Source organism: Eumetopias jubatus, unplaced genomic scaffold, assembly GCF_037043125.1.
Source record: "Eumetopias jubatus isolate StellerSeaLion01/CBP00866 unplaced genomic scaffold, mEumJub1_p1.0 scaffold_6, whole genome shotgun sequence".
NCBI classification, from domain to species: Eukaryota; Metazoa; Chordata; class Mammalia; order Carnivora; family Otariidae; genus Eumetopias; species Eumetopias jubatus.
The window spans coordinates 86,709,487-86,730,423 of record NW_028274812.1 but is presented as its reverse complement, the minus strand read 5'-3'; the positions used below and the strand labels follow the sequence as shown (position 1 = coordinate 86,730,423).

Sequence of the window (20,937 nt, the reverse complement as noted above, 5' to 3'; positions counted from 1 at the left end):
TTCAACATTTTCACATTGTTTTACATAACCTTATACCGATAGTTTAAAAACGGAGAAGGAATAATTTTGCTAGCACATACAATTGAGATGAGACAAACTGGTGGAAGGAAATGACAGGTGAATTAGAAAGTGTAACTAGTCTTCAGGTATTAAAGGGAAGAGTTATCTTTGAAATTCAAATTGGGATCAGGAACTGCAGATCAGGAGTGAGCAAAGTAGTCAGCTGCAGTTACTTAACTTGGAAGAAAAGTCTGAATGTCTCAAGTATAGGAGGAATTACAGTTGGTTAAAGCGACATTATGCCTGAAGCAGGAATAAAGGTATGAGAAAGAAGGTTTTAGAAATCCATGACTTTATCATACTGAAAGTTGCCATGTTTGTGAGAATAAGTCTAAGTAACTAAGTATATTTAAGTGCTACATGAAACAAGGAATCATATGCCGAAAACCAGCAACACTTTTTTTAGTACTATTTTTAAAATAATGATGATTATGGTCATAATCAGTTGAAGTACATGCTATATGCCTAGCACAGGGCTACTCAGCTTCTGTACATTATCTCTGAACATTAAAAAAAAAAAAACCTGGTGAGACAAACATGATAAAGTTCTTTTTATAGGATGGAAAGAACTAAAAAGCTAAATTAACATCTGGTAAATTTCAACAGAATAAACAAATAATAGGAATAATTTGGACCAAATTTTTAAAAAGATAGTCTGCCTTAGCAGTATACTGGAGTGGAGGCGAGAAGATGGGGGTTGTACTTTTATTTCTCTGTTAATGAGTTTTTTATTTTTTTTTCTAATTCTATGTTTGCTCTTTTCAATTTCTGGAAATAGCAAGACGGAGACTGACAGAGGAAGAGGGTAGTTTAGTTACTGGTTCTGATTGATGAAGACTTGCATTTTAACAAGATTTACACAAAGACATTATACCAGTAGTCAAATAAGTAGCAGCCCTTACCAAAATGCAGCTGCTCACCTTCACGGAGGAGTCACAAGTAACTAATGGTTAGCATGTTCAGAATGATTAAGTTGCATCAAGTAAAATATCTGTGAAATCATGGCTGTGTACTGCTAGTGACTTGATTAACTTTTCAAAATGATTTGATTAGGACACACATTGTAATAATACAGAACAATGTATTAAGGACTTTAAAATACTTATGTTATTTTTGTATTTTGGCTATTAGCCAAATCTCATTTTATACTTTGGTCTTACACCAGGAATATCACACTTGTATTAAAGCAGTTTTTCCTTTTGGATGGCTGTTGGGATGTAATCTTAACATCAATACAGATAAAACAACAAAGAATTATCAGCTAAAATGGAAGGATAAAGAATGTAGCCAAAAGAATTATGCAAGATGTCTGTAACTTAAATTAAACCGAAGATAGGACCATTCCCATAATTACATTTCAAGGAAAAAAAATTCAAGTAAAGTCGTAATTGTAATCTCCCTTGGGTTTTAATTTACATTCAGGCTTCTCCTCATAAAAAATTGAACATGCAAATGGAATTAGGACGTATTTTTTTTTCTATCATAGATATTGTATATAGCGTAAAGACTGCAGGGTTTCTAATTTCTGTAAATAATGACTCTGTCACACAGGAGAGGTAGATATTTGAAATAAAAGCAATGAGTTGAAGATTAACAATCCCCTGGAGGACACATGATGCCCCCCCACCACCACCACCATATTCAGTGTGAGTCTCTTTTGTTTCCACAGAGCATCTGTACAACCACCACTGCATTTTTGCACTTTTTCTTCCTGGCTTCATTCTGTTGGGTTTTGACTGAGGCGTGGCAGTCATATATGGCTGTAACTGGAAAAATTAGGACACGGCTTATAAGGAAACGTTTTTTGTGCCTTGGATGGGGTAAGCATATTAATACACCCTTTCGTGCTCTTGTTAAGATGGCTTTGAACACATAATGAAGCTGTAGAGTGTGATTATCCCCAGGCTACTTTTCTTTGTGTCCAGTTTGATATATGGAAGTGGAAACATATGAACCTGGTCATTTTTTAACATTCTTTGGGCATTTGGAGTTTTAAAAAGGAGTAAATATTGGATGAGCCGTAGCCAGTCGGTTAAGTAATGGTGTAAGAGGAGTCCTGGGATACAGGCAGAAAAGCCAAGTGTTCTCTGCTAATACGTGCCGAAAACGCAAAATGTCCTAAAATGTTCAGGGCTCAAAACAGGTACTAGTCATGTACTCCCCATAAGAAAACTTCGAGAAGTCCCTTCCAAGAGAGCTCAAAGAAATTAAGGACGACAGCTATTCATGTCACAGGAAGAAAGTCATGTAGAGATTGAATGAAACCTCACAGCCAGTCGGAGAAACAGAATTGTTGACAGACTGAGAATTAATTAATTATTTGCTTACCTTTATTAGGAAAAGTTTGTCTCAGATTGCCTTATGAAATGGACATCTTGAAGATCTGGGTTTTTCGTAAGGCCAATTCTAATGTTTAATTAGAATTAATTAGCTTAGTTTAATTAGAATTAGTTTAATTAATTTAAGAAACTGGTTTCAGAAAACCTCAGGATTTTCTCATGTTTGCCTTTGAGTTTCAAAAGACTCGAACAAAAAAAATGGGGAATTTTGGGCCAAATATATAAAAAATACCCAATATACCAGAAGACTAGAGAATAGGATGTTTGATGGAGTCTGAAAAATTACAAGTAAGTGGACTTATTACAATAACAGAATAACTCATACTGGAAAAGTAGGATCCAGACCACTTAAAGATTATCCATCAGGTTTCAGCAAGGTTCTGTCATGTCTGATTAATATATTAGGGCTCTTTGCACAGGTAAATGGGAAAGCCATTAAGAAGAAATTGGAGAATGTATTCTACTTACACTTTCATAAAACTTTTGTCTGGATTTCATGTCAAAGACCTTCTAAAGATAGATTGGTATTGAATCAGGGAACACTTTTTTCATGAATTAGTGCCATAGATCCAAGAAATATAGAATCCAGGTAAGTGACTTCCCCTAAGTATAAAGAATGGCAATTTTCTGGATCGGTAACTAGCTATTTAATAACACCATTACCAAAGATCTTGAGGAGAGGGCTCACAGCTGGTCTCCAAGTTTACAGATAATATTAAACTACTCTGGAAAGCAAAAAAGCTAAGCCGATGGTGCTAGACTATCAGGAAAATTCTGAGTTGGCAGATTATGAATTTCATATGAATTTCATTATAGCAAAGTGCAACATAATAAATTTAGAAAAAATAATCTAAATTGTACAGAATGAAGATTATTAATGCTTTAACTATGACCCAGGAGAGAATTTTTTCTAACGACTTGGTCTAGTCAATCAAAAAGTGAACTACACACACACACACACACACACACACGTACGTGTGTATACAGGGTGAGGGGAGACGCATATCTGTTTAAAAATATGATGTGTCCCTCTGAGATGCTTCTCATAGTTTTTGTCATTAAACTTCATGAAGGAATGTGATGTCACTTGAAAAGACAGAAGAGAATAGCGGGAAGGAGGGGAAATGATAGGAAGAAAGAAGATGGGTGGAGGGGACTCAAGGAGGTGATTAGATGATGGATTTTTCTACCTGGAAAGGCAAACATCATCTTCCTGAAAGGAAGTCATGGTCAAAAATTTAAAAAAAAAAAAAAAAATTAAACAGCATAGATTAGACTGAGCTCTGTTCACCAAAGCACAGGGACGTTCCACTGAACTTGAATAAGGAGAGTGTGATTCATATAAATATAAACTAAAAGATGTTAGGTCATTGTTGGCGCAGGTATGCAGGCAATTGAATTCTCAGAGGGACTGATCAGTGCGTGGAGAGATGCCTGCCTAGAAGTCCATGAAGAGAAACTGTCATATATTTTCTGAACTTCGTTCAGGATTGTTAAAAGGAGGATAATCAGGAGACCCCAAAATTAATTCCTTAAGGCCCTTAACCTTGATCCTCCTTTCTTGTTATTATAAGTAAATCATAAAGAATGAATTATGTGATATAATTTATTTTTTTCTCTTATAAGTACAACTGGATGTGGAACAATATGGGGCCAACTGAATGTTCCACTTCTGTGATATTCCATCACAGCAGAATATCCATTTTTTGCCTTTCTGATTTTATAACTATAAATTTCCTTTATAACAGTGTAAACCCCTAGAGAAAAAATAACTTAAAAGATATACTAAATCTCTGTTATTAGTTTCCTTTAAACCCATGTCAAATGTGGTGGTAACCTAGCAACATTAGAGAAGTGCATTGAGTTAAAAGACCAGCTGTCGCTCTCATACTTTTGTACTTGAAAGAAATTTTGTAATGGAAACATACTTTATGAAAGAATTAATGCAATGGTAGTTCCTTCGATGTAAGCATTTTGAGTTTGTCCTAGCTTTTCTTGAGCCAGAGTGCACAGTGGCTACGGCTGAATGTGAAGTGTGACGATGCTTCTCTTGCAGGTTTACCAGCATTAGTAGTGGCCACATCAGTAGGCTTCACAAGGACGAAAGGATATGGCACTGACCACTAGTAAGTCCATCCACAGTGATAAATCATGTTTATAATTAAGTAAATCATCATCTAGGCTTCATTAATCTTGGTTGGCACTGCCGATGGCTTGCATTTTGTCACTGAGTCATTAACTATGGTAGAAATCATGTTAGTGTGGAATGATGTAAGGGAGCTTAAATGCACAGAGGTTAGGAAGTAAATGGCGAAGCCCTGTGCAGAATCCTTGTTTCAGTTTCCCATTGCCTCATGAGACCAGTGCATTTCAAAATGTTTCGATATTTACTTTGTGTGTTTAATCTCAAATACATTTTTTTAGAACTGAATAAACCTTGGTGTTTACCTTTTAGAATATGATTCTGATCTGAGCTTCTGATTTCACTAATGGTAATATATATTGGTATCAACTAAGTTGTGTCATGTTAGTTCAAGTTTTGTTGCCACATTAAGGTAATACTAAAACTTACAGATCAGGGGATTCAGTAGAATACACGTTAGAAAATGCCTAGGCTCTGGGAGAAATTAGAGGGAAGAAATAGGGTATGGTATCAGCCCATCCTAATCACAGCTATAATACTGATAAATTCTGTGAGAGATTTTATAAGTAAGCTTTATGTTTAACATTTAAAATGTAAAACAATACACTTTCATATTTTACTTCATCTGCTCTTTCAAGCTGAGGAGGCAGTTGAGAAATGGGGAAAGAGATGTGCACATCTTATTAGAAGCATAAATTTTTAAAGTGAGATTTTCGGTTCGTCATCAGGTTTGAGATAGGAATTACCACTAATTAGACCTTCTGGTGGGTTCATCCAAATGGATATTGTGCCAAGAGACATCATGTTACCTGCCCATCCAAAAGAAATTTCCAAAGAATTTACAGAACTCACGTCATTAGAACACTTGTTTTTCTTCTGCAATCTATATTATGAACACACAAACAGGCAAAACTCCCCAGTCGTCCCTGTGGTAGAGTAGTGCTTACTACAGCGCTATTACCTTTAGCCGTTAACTTTTGACAACAGTATGACTCTTTGGTATAAACCCAGCATTTGAAAGGCACTGTATTGGGGATGTAGAAAGAGATAGGATTATGGATGATACAGTTCCAACTTTCAAGGAGTTTGTGATTAAGACGGAACACAATATAATGAGTAATGAAGGTATCAGTTTGAAGATTACCTTGCACAAAAATATAGCAGAAATGTAGTGGCAGTCTAAGAGACACCGACTACAGTGTTGCATCAGACTGAAGGCTTTTTCTCTAGTTATTTCATTTAAAAAATAGATATTAAATTATCAATCCCAAAGTGGGAAAGTAGAATTTTATGTGTCCATTCCTATGGCAAGGAGAAATAAGTAAAAGCAGACTTTGAATACACATATAGAGACACATTTGTGTTATGTATAAATTGATAAAGTATTGGCATGTATGTGTGGGTAAGGTTACTAGGTTAAAATTTTTAATTAAGATATAATTTATGCAGAGTAACATTCACCCTGTTCAGTGTATAGTTCTGTTGGCTTTAACAAATGCCTAAGTCAGGTAACCACCACCAAAACCAATATAGAAAAGTGTATTCTTAGAACAGATATAGAACAGTTATTGTTAATGGTGGTTAATTTTGGAGGCAGCATGTTGATTCTGTGGACTTAAAGTAATATTGACAGGGTCAAATGTCAAAAACAGGTGCATGAAATAGTGGGCATGACTCATTGCATCAGCAGAGATAAAACATTTCCTAGTGTTTTCCTTATATTGACTCTCCTGGACTCTGCACACGCAGATGGGCCACCTTGCGAAGCTTCCAGGGTCGAGCCCCATGTCTTCCTAATGGCCCTCTACTGTGAGAAAACAAACATTCTTACTCAAATGGGTTACCAGGTCTCTACCATGTCTCTAGCAATGTAAACCTGCATCTCTTGGTGAATTGAGTAATTGAAATAAACACAGCTGCACTTATTTTTATTCAAAAGCTTATCTTTAGTGAATTGATTTAGTAGTCTGGGGCAAAAGTAAAATCAGAAGGAAAAAAAAGTGTACAAAATATAGATTATCCATTCCCTGCAATGATGGCTTTTAAACCAATTTCTCCCAATATCTCAGTGGCCTCAAGGAAGAACCCATAAATGACATATGCAAGACTCTAAAAGCATGCTGTTCTTGCTTAAAAGAGTATTTGAAAATTTTCATAATGGATATAAAGCAGCATTTTACAAAACTTATGTAATAGTCACCTTTGTACTGAAAGTCAATATAAAAATCTCACTGCAAGAGTAATTTGTCTAAAATGTTTTAACTGCCTGAAAGTAAGGCCTTATATTAAAAGTTTCTTTTCTGTGAAAGGTATGTAGTTTTTCTCACACATGAAATGCTCTACTTTTAGCTTTTTACCACATCTCCAAATGCATTTTTGTTTAATTACAAGCCTTTGAAATGTGCCAAAATTCAAACACTAAGTACATGATTCAAGTAATTTATATCATACGTCAGTGGTTTAACACTTATCACTAATTTTTGTTAGTTTTTATCTGATGTTATTTTTAGCTGCTGGCTCTCTCTTGAAGGAGGACTGCTCTACGCTTTTGTTGGACCTGCAGCCGCTGTTGTCCTGGTAAACATCAAAATCAACTTCTTTTGTTTTCTTAGCCAAGAAAGACTACTTTGCTTCAGTTAGAGTGATGGTTTTGTATTTGTTGTGTAGAAATTTTAAAGTTCAATGTATTATTACTTAATTATCAGTTATTAAATTTGAATATCAACTGCTATTTAGACCCTTATTACTCTAAAATATTCTTATTTTGAAGACTATTAAACGTGGGAGTGTGGGATTTCTCTTACAGTAATTTCACATTTGTGAAGAAGTTCGAGTAAGTTTCAACAAATTCTTCCTTGTTAATGTACAGAATTTGATCCTTTATTATATCACCTTATACTGTTCTGTATGATCCACATCGTTAAGTAACTGCTGCCTGCTAGCAAATATCAACAAGAAAATACATGTCCAGATGTCAGAGTTTCTCAGCCTCAGTGCCACAGACATTTTGGACAAGATATTTCTTTGTCGTGGGGCTGTCCTCTATATTTTAGGATGTTTAGCGGCATCCCTGGGCTCTACCTACTAGATACCAGTAGGAACGTCAAGTCAGTAAAAATCAAAAATGTCTCCAGACATTTCCCAAAATTCCCTGTGGACAAAAATCCCCCCAGTTGAGAGCCCCTGCCATATTTTATGCATAAGGATTTAAAATGTTTCTTTTTGGAGTCATGGGAACATGAAAATTTTCTACCAATATCCTTTCTTTCTCTCACTCTGATATTACTGATTACAAATCTTTCCGGTCTAATAAATCTTTAAATGTAAGGGGGGAAAATGGTCTGAATTAGTACAAAGATCCACATTGCTGTGCAATTAGAGTTCTAATTGGGAAATTACCCTTTGGTTTCTTCAACAATTCATTCAGTAAATTAGAAGCTAGCTCTATCTTTCTTAATAACTCTATATGACATTTTCTTTCTTTAAAGTTTGCTCTCCCTCCTCTAAACTATAACAGGGAGCAGAAACTGCACATGATTCACAAGAAAAAATCTAGGCCTGAGAAAAGCATAGGGAAATTGAAACTATTAGACACATTTTTTGTCTGCTGCATTGCAATCTTATTTAATCAATTGAATTATTTCCCTAAGCTACTAAGTTAATATACATAATAACCCTAAAATGGAGAAACAAAGAGTATGTGTGTAATTGAAAAGCCAAAGTATGGGCTTTGGAGTAGTAGTGATGGATTCCCTCATGATTAAATTGTAGATTAATAGAATCCACGGAATACACTTTTTTCTCTTAGTTCATATAATTATAGAGAAATGTGAAGATGAGTAAGTCTTTCTTTTGATCAAATGGTACCTTGCCAGGGAAGCTATGAAGAGTGACAACTCCTAAATCCCTACCTAACAGTTGCTTTGGATCTTCCTTACACCAGTAGTTAAACAGATTTCAGCTTTATATTTCATCTGGCCAATGTGCTGGGGAAATGGAATTTTCTTTTCTTTTTTTTTTTTTTCAACTAGTCATCCTGTTTAATTTAAAATAGATTTTTGTGAACTGCTAGTTTCGATGTAAAGGCTTCACCATTTGCATTGGGGGATGCACTGAGATTCTGTTGATCATGGAGGGTAAGGGGCAGGAAGGCAAAAAGAAGAAAATATTTTTCCTTGATTATCTTGTTTCAGCATTGGACTGGATTCCTTTATCAGGAAGTGCTGGTAGGTTAGAGAACTGTGGGTGCTCATCATAATAAGCTGCTACAAATAGACCACAGCTATCTCTACAGCTTTTTACAATTTTACTTGAGAAAGAAAAATATGTGTGATTTCATTTCAGATGTATTATGCAAAAGACCTTTTAAGTGAGAGTAAGAGAGTCTTAGAAAATGCTGAGAAGTGTTCAGTAGAGCACATTATAAGAACTGGTGTTAGTGTCCATCTCTTAAAGGATTCTGGTGAGTTGAATAGGCTTTCCCTTTTCTAGAAAAGCATGGTACATCAAAATGTGCTCCACCCATAGGAGAAATAGCCACACCGCCTGAGGAATGTAGTCATTCTATTCTTATTGCTGGGGACAATGACAAATCCTTAACACCTTTGCCTGCGGGGTGTAACCTAGTCTCACACTGTGAGACTGAAAATCTTTTGACTCTCCTAGGGTAAAACTCATTTGGCCAATTGATTTTAATCAGGGGTGACTTAGAATGCCAGATTGGCATAGTATGGCACCATTTTACAAGTTAGACAATTAAATGGTAATTTCCTGAGTGTTAACTGCAAAGCATGGAAGTTAAATGTACTTAATGTACTTCAAAGTAACACACCACTGTTAAATTGTTCTGTTTCATTGTGCACTTACAAAATATTTGATAGGTGCTTCATATCACTACTGCTGTGAGTTCAGAATTCAGAAATGGTTATTAATAAAAGAGGGTTTTCAGGAGAAAAGGGGACCTGATTCCCTCCAATATCATTGAAAGGTCAACCTTTGTTTCTGTTTGACAGGTCAACATGGTGATTGGCATTTTGGTATTTAATAAACTTGTTTCCAGAGATGGGATCCTAGATAAAAAGCTCAAACACAGAGCCGGGTAAGCTGCAATTGGTGGATTTTGAAGGTTCTTTACCAGTGAATCCCATACTCCAATTCCAGATCATCATTGACTGCATTTTAACTGTGCCTTGAATTTTGTTCCTGATGAACCAGCGTGTCTGGTAGATTCTGCCATTCAAGTTTTCAATGTGCAGTTCTTAAATAATGCGACCAATATCTAAAAATAATTTCAAAGACCATTAAGAAAGTCTCGATTTGTTTGTGCATATTGCCTGTTTGTAAGATAAGAAGATTAAATGTTAAGGCTGGACTTAAAATACTTGTTATTTTTTTTTTCAAGTTTTTATTTAAATTATACTTAGTTAACATACAGTGTAATATTGGTTTCAGGAGTAGAATTTAACGATTCATCACTTGCATATAACACCCAGTGCTCATCACAACAAGTGCCCTCCTTAATGCCCATCACCCAGTTAGCCCATCCCCCACCCACCTCCCCTCCAGCAACCCTCAGTTTGTTCTCAATAGGAGTCTCTTAGGGTTTGCCCCCCCTCTTTTTTTTTCCTTCCTTTCCCTGTGTCCATTTGTTTTGTTTCTTTAAATTCCACATATGAGTGAATTAGTATGTCTTTCTTAGTTCGCTTAGTGTAATACACTCTAGCTCCATCCATGTCGTTGCAAATGGCAAGAGTGCATTCTTTTTCATAACTAAGTAATATTCCACTGTGTGTGTGTGTGTGTGTGTGTGTGTGTGTGTGTCTTCTTTATCCATTCATCGGTTGATGGACATTTGGGCTCTTTCCATAATTTGGTTCTTGTTCACAATGCTGCTTTAAACATTGGGTGCATGTGCCCCTTTGAATCAGTACAAAAATCCTTATTCTTAGGTGAGCAAGGCCCCCTAGTTTGGTTCAGAAAGGACAGGATGGTAGACTGAACATGTCAGTGTGTGACACAACTGGATTGAGACAAGCAAGCTAGACTAGGGCAAAAACATGACATTTTCTTTGATTAATCATATATTTCAGAAAATTTCTTCACATGAAATAATCACTTATGAAACACCATTCTTGTCATATATTTTCATTCTTTATGATGTTTTGACTATAACTTGCTAGAAAGACTTATTCATAATTTTCACTTGCACATTTTAACCACTTATAAAATTTAGAGAAGCATCTCTTTTAATTTTACTGTCATTATGATATCACCACATTTAATGAATAATAACATTTCATAAGCAGGTTGATAGCAGCTTTGTAAGGTTACATGCTCACCTAATCATATAAATTTGTAGAAATTTGAGTGAAATATTAATGCTTTTGAATTTCCCTTTGTATCTTTTCTTATGAAAACTTCATAGCTTTATCCTTTCTATTTGATTGTACTTTCATTCAAAACTTACCTACAAGGGGCGCCTGGGTGGCTCAGATGGTTGAGCGTCTGCCTTTGGCTCAGGTCATGATCCCAGGGTCCTGGGATCGAGTCCTGCGTCGGGCTCCTTGCTCCTTGGGGGCCTTCTTCTCCCTCTGCCTCTCTCTCTCTCTCTCTCTCTCATGAGTAAATAAATAAAAATCTTTAAAAAAATCTTTAAAAAAAAACTTACCTACAGTTGTTATTTCTTTAATAACTTATGTTACTATTTAATAGTCAGTATTTGATCACTGACCAGTGAGAATTTTAAGTCCTTTATGTTTCTGTAATCTATGTAATGATTTATATGGTAAGGTAATCTAGGTATTATTCCTCCTAGTAAAAGACTAGTAAAATGCTTTGAATATAAAAATTTGATATCATTCATATCAAGCTTTAGAACTGCAGTGGTGTAATAACATCATTGGAAGTTCTTTCCAAAGAGGGGCATCACTTCCCACCTAGAGACTTTTTTTCACTTCAGGTGGGTCTTCATAGCATCTTTAACTAGGTAAACTTGAACTTGCACAGACACTGAGCTTTCTATACCATTTGAACTTGAAGCTTTTACACTCTTATTCTTGTTAGTCTGCCATGTATGGTTGGAATTGGAACAACAGCTTCAGTATTTCTGTCCAGATTAATCATCTAAGAATAAATCGATCATACTGAATATGGGCTATAAAATCTCGGTTCTGCCACTAGTGGCATAAACTCGTGTGTCTGTGTATACACACACACACACACACACACACACACACACACACATATCTTTTTTTAATTGGAGGGGTGGAGGTTTATTGGTTAGGATAAAGACTTGAAGTAAAACATATTTTTGAACAAAGCCATGCTCGATATCTAGCTCTGCAATTTACTGGCTATGTGTGTCTTTGGGCATGTTATTTAGTTATTTTGGAGTTCAGTCTTCTCACCTGTAAAATGGGGATAATGATTTTTGCCTCAGAGTATATGAAATATAATGTGTACAGAGGATTCATTAGAATAGCAAATAGCAAACACTCATTCAACAAATGGTGGCTATTGTTATGATGCATTAAATGAAGAAAATAGATTGTTTTCAAATGACCCTGACTTCTATCAGTCAAGCATCTGTGATTCTGCCATTCATGATATTACGGTCAAAAAAAAAAAGAGATGGGATCATCAGAATGAGTACAATGCTAAGGATGTATTAAATTTACCGTCAGTATTTTTTTCTCATTTAGTCATTTTAAATGTAATATCCAGTTTGATTTACATAGCTCTTTGTAAAAGATAACATACATTTAAGAGAATGACAAAATTGTCACATTATGAATTTAGAAATTATCCACTTTAATCTACATATTAATTTTAAAATATCTATTTATGAAAATATTATTAGAAATTACATCTGTTTTACTGGCAAAATTGAGTCTGTGTTTTTCTAGTTCAAAGGCTTCCATTGGAGAAATAGAAATGTTTTCAATATGTGTTATAAAAACAGAATGCTGGTTACTATTCAAAGTGGGAAAGAATTATCAACAAGTTAATGATTCTAGGTTTTAAGAACTTTTTTCTATAATATAAAATGCAATTTTTGCCTAAGTGTGTATAGATTGAAATTTGCTATTTCCAAGTGTGATTGAAGGAAATTTTGTAGAAGATGAAGTATCTGAAGCTAATTTTAGTTCACGGAGAATCAGTGAGGACAGTCATAAAGATTTCAGTGAACAACAAATAATCAGAATTAACTGAAGAAACACTGAGCAAGAAGCTAATTAACAACTGATGTTCCTAATTATAAATATTGACCATTTCACGTTGAAAATATCTAGATATCAAGTGTCTTTTGAAATATTAGTGTTTAGAACCAGTATGTTCCTCGTCCCATTTTATTGTTCCTGTTTCCTCCTTTTTATAATTATTAGAAACTGCCAAGCAATAGTTTATGTTCAATAAATATTTATAAAAGAATGAGTAAATTAATATTTAAGAAATATACAATACCTTGACAAGTTTTATAATACCCAAATTAAAGTTTTTCTTTTTTTTTAAGATTTTATTTATTTATTTGACAGAGAGAGACATGGCGAGAGTGGGAACACAAGCAGGGGGAGTGGGAGAGGGAGAAGCAGGCTTCCCGTGGAGCAGGGAGCCTGATGCGGGGCTCAATCCCAGGACCCTGGGATCACGACCTGAGCCAAAGGCAGACGCTTAACGACTGAGCCACCCAGGTGCCCCTATTAAACTTTTTCTAATAAATGACATTTATTTACCAAAGAGGGATTGATTGCCATTAATATATCTTATGCAAAATAATTGGAAAAAATGAAAAGATAAAATGCCATGTTTATTCAAATATGAATATTTTCCTTGTTAACAAATATCTCAAGCAGGATATTTCATTTTTTTTTTCTCTTTTTTTACAATGGAACTTTCTTATCTACTATTTTAAATTGCTTTATCTCATCTACCTGAAGTTAAGGAAACTACCAGGGTCCTATACAGATATCGTGAGATTTTTTCCAAAGGGAAAGGGAGTATTTTCTTTTCAGGGGATTTTACCTAGTATCAATAATGAGCCAATCAGATAATTTTTTTTTTCTAAGCAAAAGAAAAAGAAAATTGGGAAGGGAAGCCTGTAGACTCCAAGACCCTGCAGGAGTAGACAGAATAAGCTGGTGCCCTGGTAGATATGGTAACATTTGAACTTATGGGAAATTCAGTTTTTTTAACTGTTAGCACTTTTTATTTTATAGATATATAATTTCCCCTGTAACAAAGAAATAAAATTTTATTTCCCATTGCAGCAACCCTGTTTAGCATTTAGACTATGTGTTCTTCATACTATATTAATTTCTGTAGCGGTCATACAAACTAGGGGAGAATATCCTATCTCCCTTGGTAACCTGTCTTTCCTCTGCTCCATATACATTAATAATAGAATTCCAAAAGTGTCCAACCAGTTAACATCAAGCATAGTTTTCAACAGTTAGTTCTGACTAAGGGAAGTATGTATAGGCCTTTTAGTCAATCACAAATCAATCTTAAAGAGAAAGAAGCATTTCAAATACTGGCTTAGTATTTATTTTCAGGAAAGCCCATACCTAGATCAAATTTGTTTTTCTTAGGCCTAAAATACTTGTTTATATTGTGTACTAAACTAAAATTAATTTTTAGTCATCTTTGGCTTTTCAGTCTTGTTTTAGAGCCTAGAGACAGTGTCCTTAAATTAAGAAAGATAGCCACATTTGTGTTCAAAGCGCAAATACCAAATTGCATATCTTCTCTGATAAAGGAAACAGTAGATCAGTCATGCCTTTTTAATATTAATCTGATGGAGCTTAACAGAATTGAAGATACTCAAATATATAGTTAGGGCAGTTGTGTACATTCCTGCTTTTCATCAGAATAATCTCTGGGGCTTTAAAAAACACAGATGCCTGGGGCAGCTACGTGGCTCAGTCGGTTAAGCACCCGATTCTTGGTTTCAGCCCAGGTCATGATCTCAGAGTCTGAAGATTGAGCCCGGCGGTGGGCTCCAGTGGAGTCTGCTTGAGATTCTCTTACTCTCCCCCTCCCCCTTTGCCCCTACCCGCCCCTTTCAAATAAATAAATAAATATCTTAAAAAAAAAAAAGGCACAGATGCCTAAGCCCCACTGAATTGGAGTCTTTGGGGTTGGTTATATATATTGATATGCAGCCACTGTGGAGAACACTGCTGTAAATAGGCACTCTTTTGGGAATAGTTTCAGACACACTGGCGTGTCAATTGAGGCACTCATGATCCAACTGGATAGACCGGTGCTTGCTTGTTATTGTGAAAAGTTTGGTCTCATGTGCTAGGACATAGGTCCTGGGTTGAATCAGTAAAATGAATGATTTAGTATCATGTTTCCCACCCCCACATCGAACTCTAAAAGCTTTGATTTTTCTCCTGGGGTCTACTGGTCAATCAATCTACTTAATAGCTTTCAGATTTATTATTTCATCCAAGCACTATTCACAAATGAGTGCACTTCTTTAGAAGAAACCAGACATTCTGAATTATGATCATCTTGTGATTTTTTTCTGTCCTGCCACTTTTATTATATACCTGTCCACTAAATATTATTTTGAGAAAGCCTACTGGGAAAACATATATTTTAGACATTAGCACCACAAGAGAATGGACAAGAGAAGTATACCACAGAAAATTATTTCAAGATGTTTTGAACTTTGATTCAAGTAATTTCTTTTTGGTTTTTCATGAGAGAATTATGTTCTAATAAACCAGTCATTTTCAAGGGACTCTTTTCTAATGTAAAGGGTGTACAAAGTTTTTCTGTGTAGCATGACTTCGCTTCTATGATATAGTAGGTTAAATCTGAGTTGCTTGAATCTAAATTTACCTGCAAAATCCTCCAGGCTAGAATAGACCATGTAAATGCTGTTGGATTGGAGTTTATGAAAAAAATGTTCAGAAAGAATATTTTGAACTTAATGTTAAATGTGTTTTATTAAAGCATTAAACTATCACCCCTCTTATTATAAACTAATATTTCATCAAATTTCATCAGCCCCTATATTCAGATCATCCTAAAATGTGGATAATACATTGATGCTGTGAGAAATTTCAAAATATGAATCTGTTGAGATAAAGGCTATACCGCCCACAAATGATTAAACACCTAAAATATGTATCTTCCTGTATTGGACTTCTGATATACATGTTTACATTTCAGAAGGTTTCAACCAATATCATGTGCCTTCTGCAAATGACAATGAAAATCTTTGAAGCTAGGAGTCCTGATGTGTTTGATAATCAGGGGTCTGAATAAAGGGTTTTCACTGTATGTCTACACAAGCACATGCTTATGTTGAACTCAGTGTACTGGACAATTTTGAACTGTAGACGCCGGGCCATTTATGAAGTAATTGATGGAAATATGCTTTTGCATGCAACAAAGGCCCATCATATTAAAAGGTAAATGTTACAAAAATAATGTGTAGTGTAATTGCATCTTTAAAACAACCTAGAGCATTCATCTTTGATAAATAAACTTTTCTGCATGAAATCGTATTTAAAAGCTAACTTGCAGCAGCAACATGTTTTTTTTTTGGTGACAATTCAATATTTTGTTCTTTTTGTGGGTGTTCTGTTTGTTTGCAGTCAGATGAGTGAGCCTCATAGCGGTTTGACGCTCAAATGTGCCAAGTGTGGAGTAGTTTCGACAACAGCTTTGTCAGCCACCACCGCCAGTAACGCCATGTTAGTCCCGATCATTTACATCTTCTCGTTACAAATCTTTTACAGTGCATGTGAGAAAATGCTATTGTGGAAAAAAAAATCATGTTTGCTACTATTGGAGCTAAGAGCATACTTAACTATTTATAATTGGCAACTGCCTTTATAACTAGTGTGGGATTTGCTATAAAAAAAATAAATAAAACTATCCAATGTTATCTGCTTTATGGTTTCCAAGTGAACGGTCTTGGTGCCACATCCAAGAATGCTTTGTTGAACGGGGGTTTAGTTATTGCCTGGGGCGTGACGCACAGCTCCGTCACAGTGCTCTCGCTGTCTCTCAACAGGGCGTCTCTTTGGAGTTCCTGCGTGGTGTTGCCCCTTCTGGCTCTGACATGGATGTCTGCAGTTCTAGCCATGACAGACAAACGCTCCATATTGTTCCAAATACTTTTTGCCGTGTTTGATTCATTGCAAGGTTTTGTGATAGTCATGGTCCACTGCATTCTTCGGAGAGAGGTAAGAAAGAGAATTCCTCTGGCAGAGAGGGATGATGGTTAGATGCATATTTTCCTTGTTAACAAATAGGATCTTTTATTTTAATATCTTCAGATTAAAATCATCTCCTCTAAAGACAATCATTGGAAAGTCAAAGCTAAAGGGGAAGCTTTAAGGCAAAGTTCAAGGGGGCTCTTTGGACCCTGAAAGTGACAGTTAAAACAGATGGGACTGTGCAAGAGAAGATGTTTCCCGGGGTGGGGGTGGGGGGAGGTCCCAGGCACCAGGGTGAGTAGAGTCAAGAGAGGTCATAGGTGGAGAGAAGTCTGTTAGAGACACTGGTGGATAAGGGGGCAGGGTGGCATATTTTTTAAGAGGCATAGTTCATAAACATAATATAATGATATCTCTTAAACCCATTCCCAAATTCCTGCTTCTGCACACAGCATATCCCCATTCCTTCATACTTAACTAACTTCATTTTAGATAGAAAATGTTGAAGATTGCTCAATGGTTCTTGTGTCTCTATACTAAATTAAGGTTGCTAAAGGTGAATGATTTTGAGATGGATGTTTATACTTAGAAAATACAAAAAAAAAAAAAAATGTACACAATAGAACATGAAAGGCAGTAATTGTCCCCAGGAACTATAGATCTATAATCACAGCATTTCTCCAGGTCATGGTTGAGGTTTATTTGTCAGCAGTGAGGAAAACAAGTCCTCTTTCATGCGTTGAGACACTAACCTACGCCAAATCCACTGATCGGTGATAGACCTTGGATGTGAGTTGTTTAGCAAGAAAATATTGTTTTCCAAGCAGTGCAAAAATTATGCTGAGTTCTTGCAAGCACTGACACAGTGTTTACAAGGTTTATGAGTCATTTTCGTGTTTACTCTGGGGACAGTGGCGACTAAAACACAATGACACAGTGCCATGCTAGTAATTTTGAGGAAATAGTCTACACTGTCATTTCGCATTATCCAGCTTGTTTGAGAACTTTATCATGATGTGCACATTGCAGAAAGACTCATGTGCATATGACTGCACACCACACAGTTTTTACAGGGATATGTGAAGGTAACCAAAGGTTTTTACCTGATTTACCAGATGGGAAGAACAATATTTCTGAGCTACTTCAGTAAGGTACAGATGTCAGCAATAAACCCACATGTGTATTCTAAGAACATTATATGATGAAAAGAAGAGTGACTTCACATTGCAAAGGAGGCAATATTTCATCATCTAAAAATCTGATTTAGCTTAGAGTTGCCAAGCCTTTTAATTCCCTCATCACAAATGTCTACCTAGAATATCCTATTTCTAAATAAGCCTCTCTTTTTCTTCAGAAATAAGCTTTGGAGATAGCCCTAGGCTATGTTAAAAATATTCAGGTCTTAAAGTGACAGATATTTTGATGGCTTATTATCAAATTTTTGTTGCTTACATGAAGAAAAATATTTGGCACAAAAATTTATTTCCATCAGAACTTTTCCATACGTGCTAATTGGACTGGTAACTGTCAAAAACATGATTTAAGGGTAATTAAATCAAATCATATAATAAATGCTTCTGCTAAAATAGATATCTGTAAGTATATGTTTTCTGTTTTAATAGGGAGTAAAAATATGAATATTGGCCCTGTTATTGCATTTTCAATGATTAGTTCAAATTGAATAGTTTTATAGCTGATAAATTAATAGCGGAGTGTCAATCACTCTCATTCCAAAACTGAAATGAAAAACCACATATCCATTATTTTTGCACTGACCTTAATACACTGCTGTAAGTACACAGAGCAGATGTCAGTTACAGGGCAAGTCTCTTTCAGAATTTCTCAAAGGAAGTTTTTACTGAAAGACCAAGAGAACCTTGTTTAAAAGGCTTTTGCAAATCCCAAGGACCACATCATAAGAAGGCCTCACCGGGTTCAGAGGAACTCTTTTTGACCTTCTAACTGCATATCGCCTAGCATACCAGCAATAGGTCTATTTCATATTACCTGTGATCACACTGCACTAACATTAACCACAGTCCAAGAGAATAGGAGCATCTTCCCATATCCTTAGTGTCTCCTGTGAACAGACGTTCCATAAAAATACACCAAAGCAAATGGTCTAGATAGCTACCTATAAAATACTGGGTAATGACTCCTGTCAGACTACCTGATAATCCCATAGGAGATTTTAGGAATACAATTTTACTTCTACTGCTTTTTTCACTTTAAAATATTTTTCACAATAACCCAAGATGATTTGTATGGATTTCTCTTTATTAAAAATGTATAAGCAGTGTAAGAAATATTTCCTTTGATTTAGAGAGAGACTGGATACAAATATACATATTTTTATTTCTGTGTATTTTTGACATGCAGTAACATAATTTGGTCATTTGTAGTCTTTAATGATTTTTCCAATATGAATTCAGCCTTTTCCTATATTTACTTTTGCAATCTTCTGTGAAGGAGGTAGGTGTACACAGGGGAGGAATATAGCCTTGCAGTTAAAGGAGAAAAGAAATAGTATAACTGGCATTTTAAATGTGATGTGTATGGGGCTTGATTTATTCTAAATGTGCCTTTGCTTTTAGTGGATCCAATTTTAAAACCAAATCATTTCAAGTCAGAAGGGAAGGGAGAAATGATCACTTTGGTTCTGCCAACTCAAATCTATTCCACCTTAAAAAAAAAAAGGCAAATTATTTGCATAACAATTTGTTGTGACCTCCAGATTGGCATCTCAATATTTAAATTTCATAAAATTTGTATTCTTGAAAATACAGTTTCGTCTTCTGAAGCAATTCTATCTGTTGAATTGCTTTAGTAGATGCCTCTGACAAAAGAGAAAACAAAAAGAGGGAATAAGAAGAAAAATTAAACCAAATGATTTATCACACATTAATTTCAGCAACAAAACATAGATCCTAGAAGCTAATGTGTATAATACCTAATAAGACAGAATCTAATAGAATAAATATAGTTGCTTCCTTCATTTATTCATCATTCCTTGATTAGAATTCATTTGCATTAAGCACATAACGACATCTACTATTTACTATTCTCCACATTGCTATGGAAATTCAAGCTACACAAGTTATGAAACCTTTGAAATACTTACTGTTGCTAGGAAACCGCTTTCTTGGTGCCTGCACATTCTTCTCATCTCTCCTGTCTCTGGCTGTGCCTGGCTGTAAGACAATCTTACAGCTTAATGTCAGAGGGGGAAAATAACAAGATTGTGATACAAAATAAGCTACAATAAAACCCTTTCACTAAATGGAAGGAAAGAGGCAAGTGCTTAAATAGATGACTTTGTTGTGTCAGTATGTGAGGGTCCTGCGGCTGCCCTGGAGTGGCAGTAAGAAGCGCCAAGCTCCCCTTCTCTCTTTCCCCAGCACAGGCAGGTCTAGGCTGCACCAGATGAGGTCCCAGAATCTTCATCCAAACCCAGGAAGCAATTTTGTAACAAAGCGCTTGAAATAAACATTTTTCTCTTTCTTTCATTCTTTCTTTCCCTCCTTCTCTCTTCCTCTTATTCCCCTCTGCCTTTTTTTTTTTTCCTTCCAGTTTCCAATTTGGTCTTATTTCCGTAAAGAATACAGACAAAATGATTTACAAGCACATGACTGTGAATATATAAAACAGACAAGCATCCTTACGGATCTCATCTAAAACCAGTATTCTCCCCCAACCATTAAAAAAATAAATGAAACCAATAGCAGCGAAATAACTAGAGAGCAATTTGAAAAGAGGTCATACTGCATATAATATAGTTCAGATGGAGAGTTGCATGAATCTCCCCAAGCCTGACTATTTACAGGGAAATTAGGTATGACTCATTATTACGGAAGCGCTTACGGAAGTGCTTATCTGTGCACTCTCTTAATGAGAGAGGGCAGGAGTTTCAGTTAGTCTTTGGAGATGAGGGAGTGGGTGATAGGAGACTTCAGAATGCAATGGGTCCTGAGCGGAAAAACACGGTCAGAGGATTAAGGAAGTGAAAGTTTCGAATAAGGGAAGATGGAGAGAGATGACTAGGCATGTGGTTTCCATGGAATGGAGCCTATGGTGAATATAGAGTAGTCTTCTCTGAGACCATCTGGGGTACATGGAGGCATAAAGCAAGTGATGTGATCCTAGACACTAGTGTGGTTTAAAAACAAATTGTTATAACTGTAACCCCAAGAGAAAGACAGTACTGACAACATTTGAGTGC

At 35.7% G+C, this 20,937-nt stretch overlaps 1 protein-coding gene across 2 annotated transcripts in view; it reads left to right on the top strand.

Annotated features, from left to right (window-relative positions):
- Positions 1-20,937, top strand: part of ADGRB3 (adhesion G protein-coupled receptor B3) — a 723,536-nt gene that overhangs the window by 656,267 nt on the left and 46,332 nt on the right. For both annotated transcript variants that reach the window (XM_028097735.2, XM_088024325.1), the window contains 6 exons: positions 1,730-1,880; positions 4,456-4,525; positions 7,053-7,119; positions 9,555-9,640; positions 16,152-16,250; positions 16,574-16,745. In XM_028097735.2, the coding sequence (XP_027953536.1) occupies positions 1,730-1,880; positions 4,456-4,525; positions 7,053-7,119; positions 9,555-9,640; positions 16,152-16,250; positions 16,574-16,745 (645 nt within the window). The remainder of the gene's footprint in view (positions 1-1,729; positions 1,881-4,455; positions 4,526-7,052; positions 7,120-9,554; positions 9,641-16,151; positions 16,251-16,573; positions 16,746-20,937) is intronic.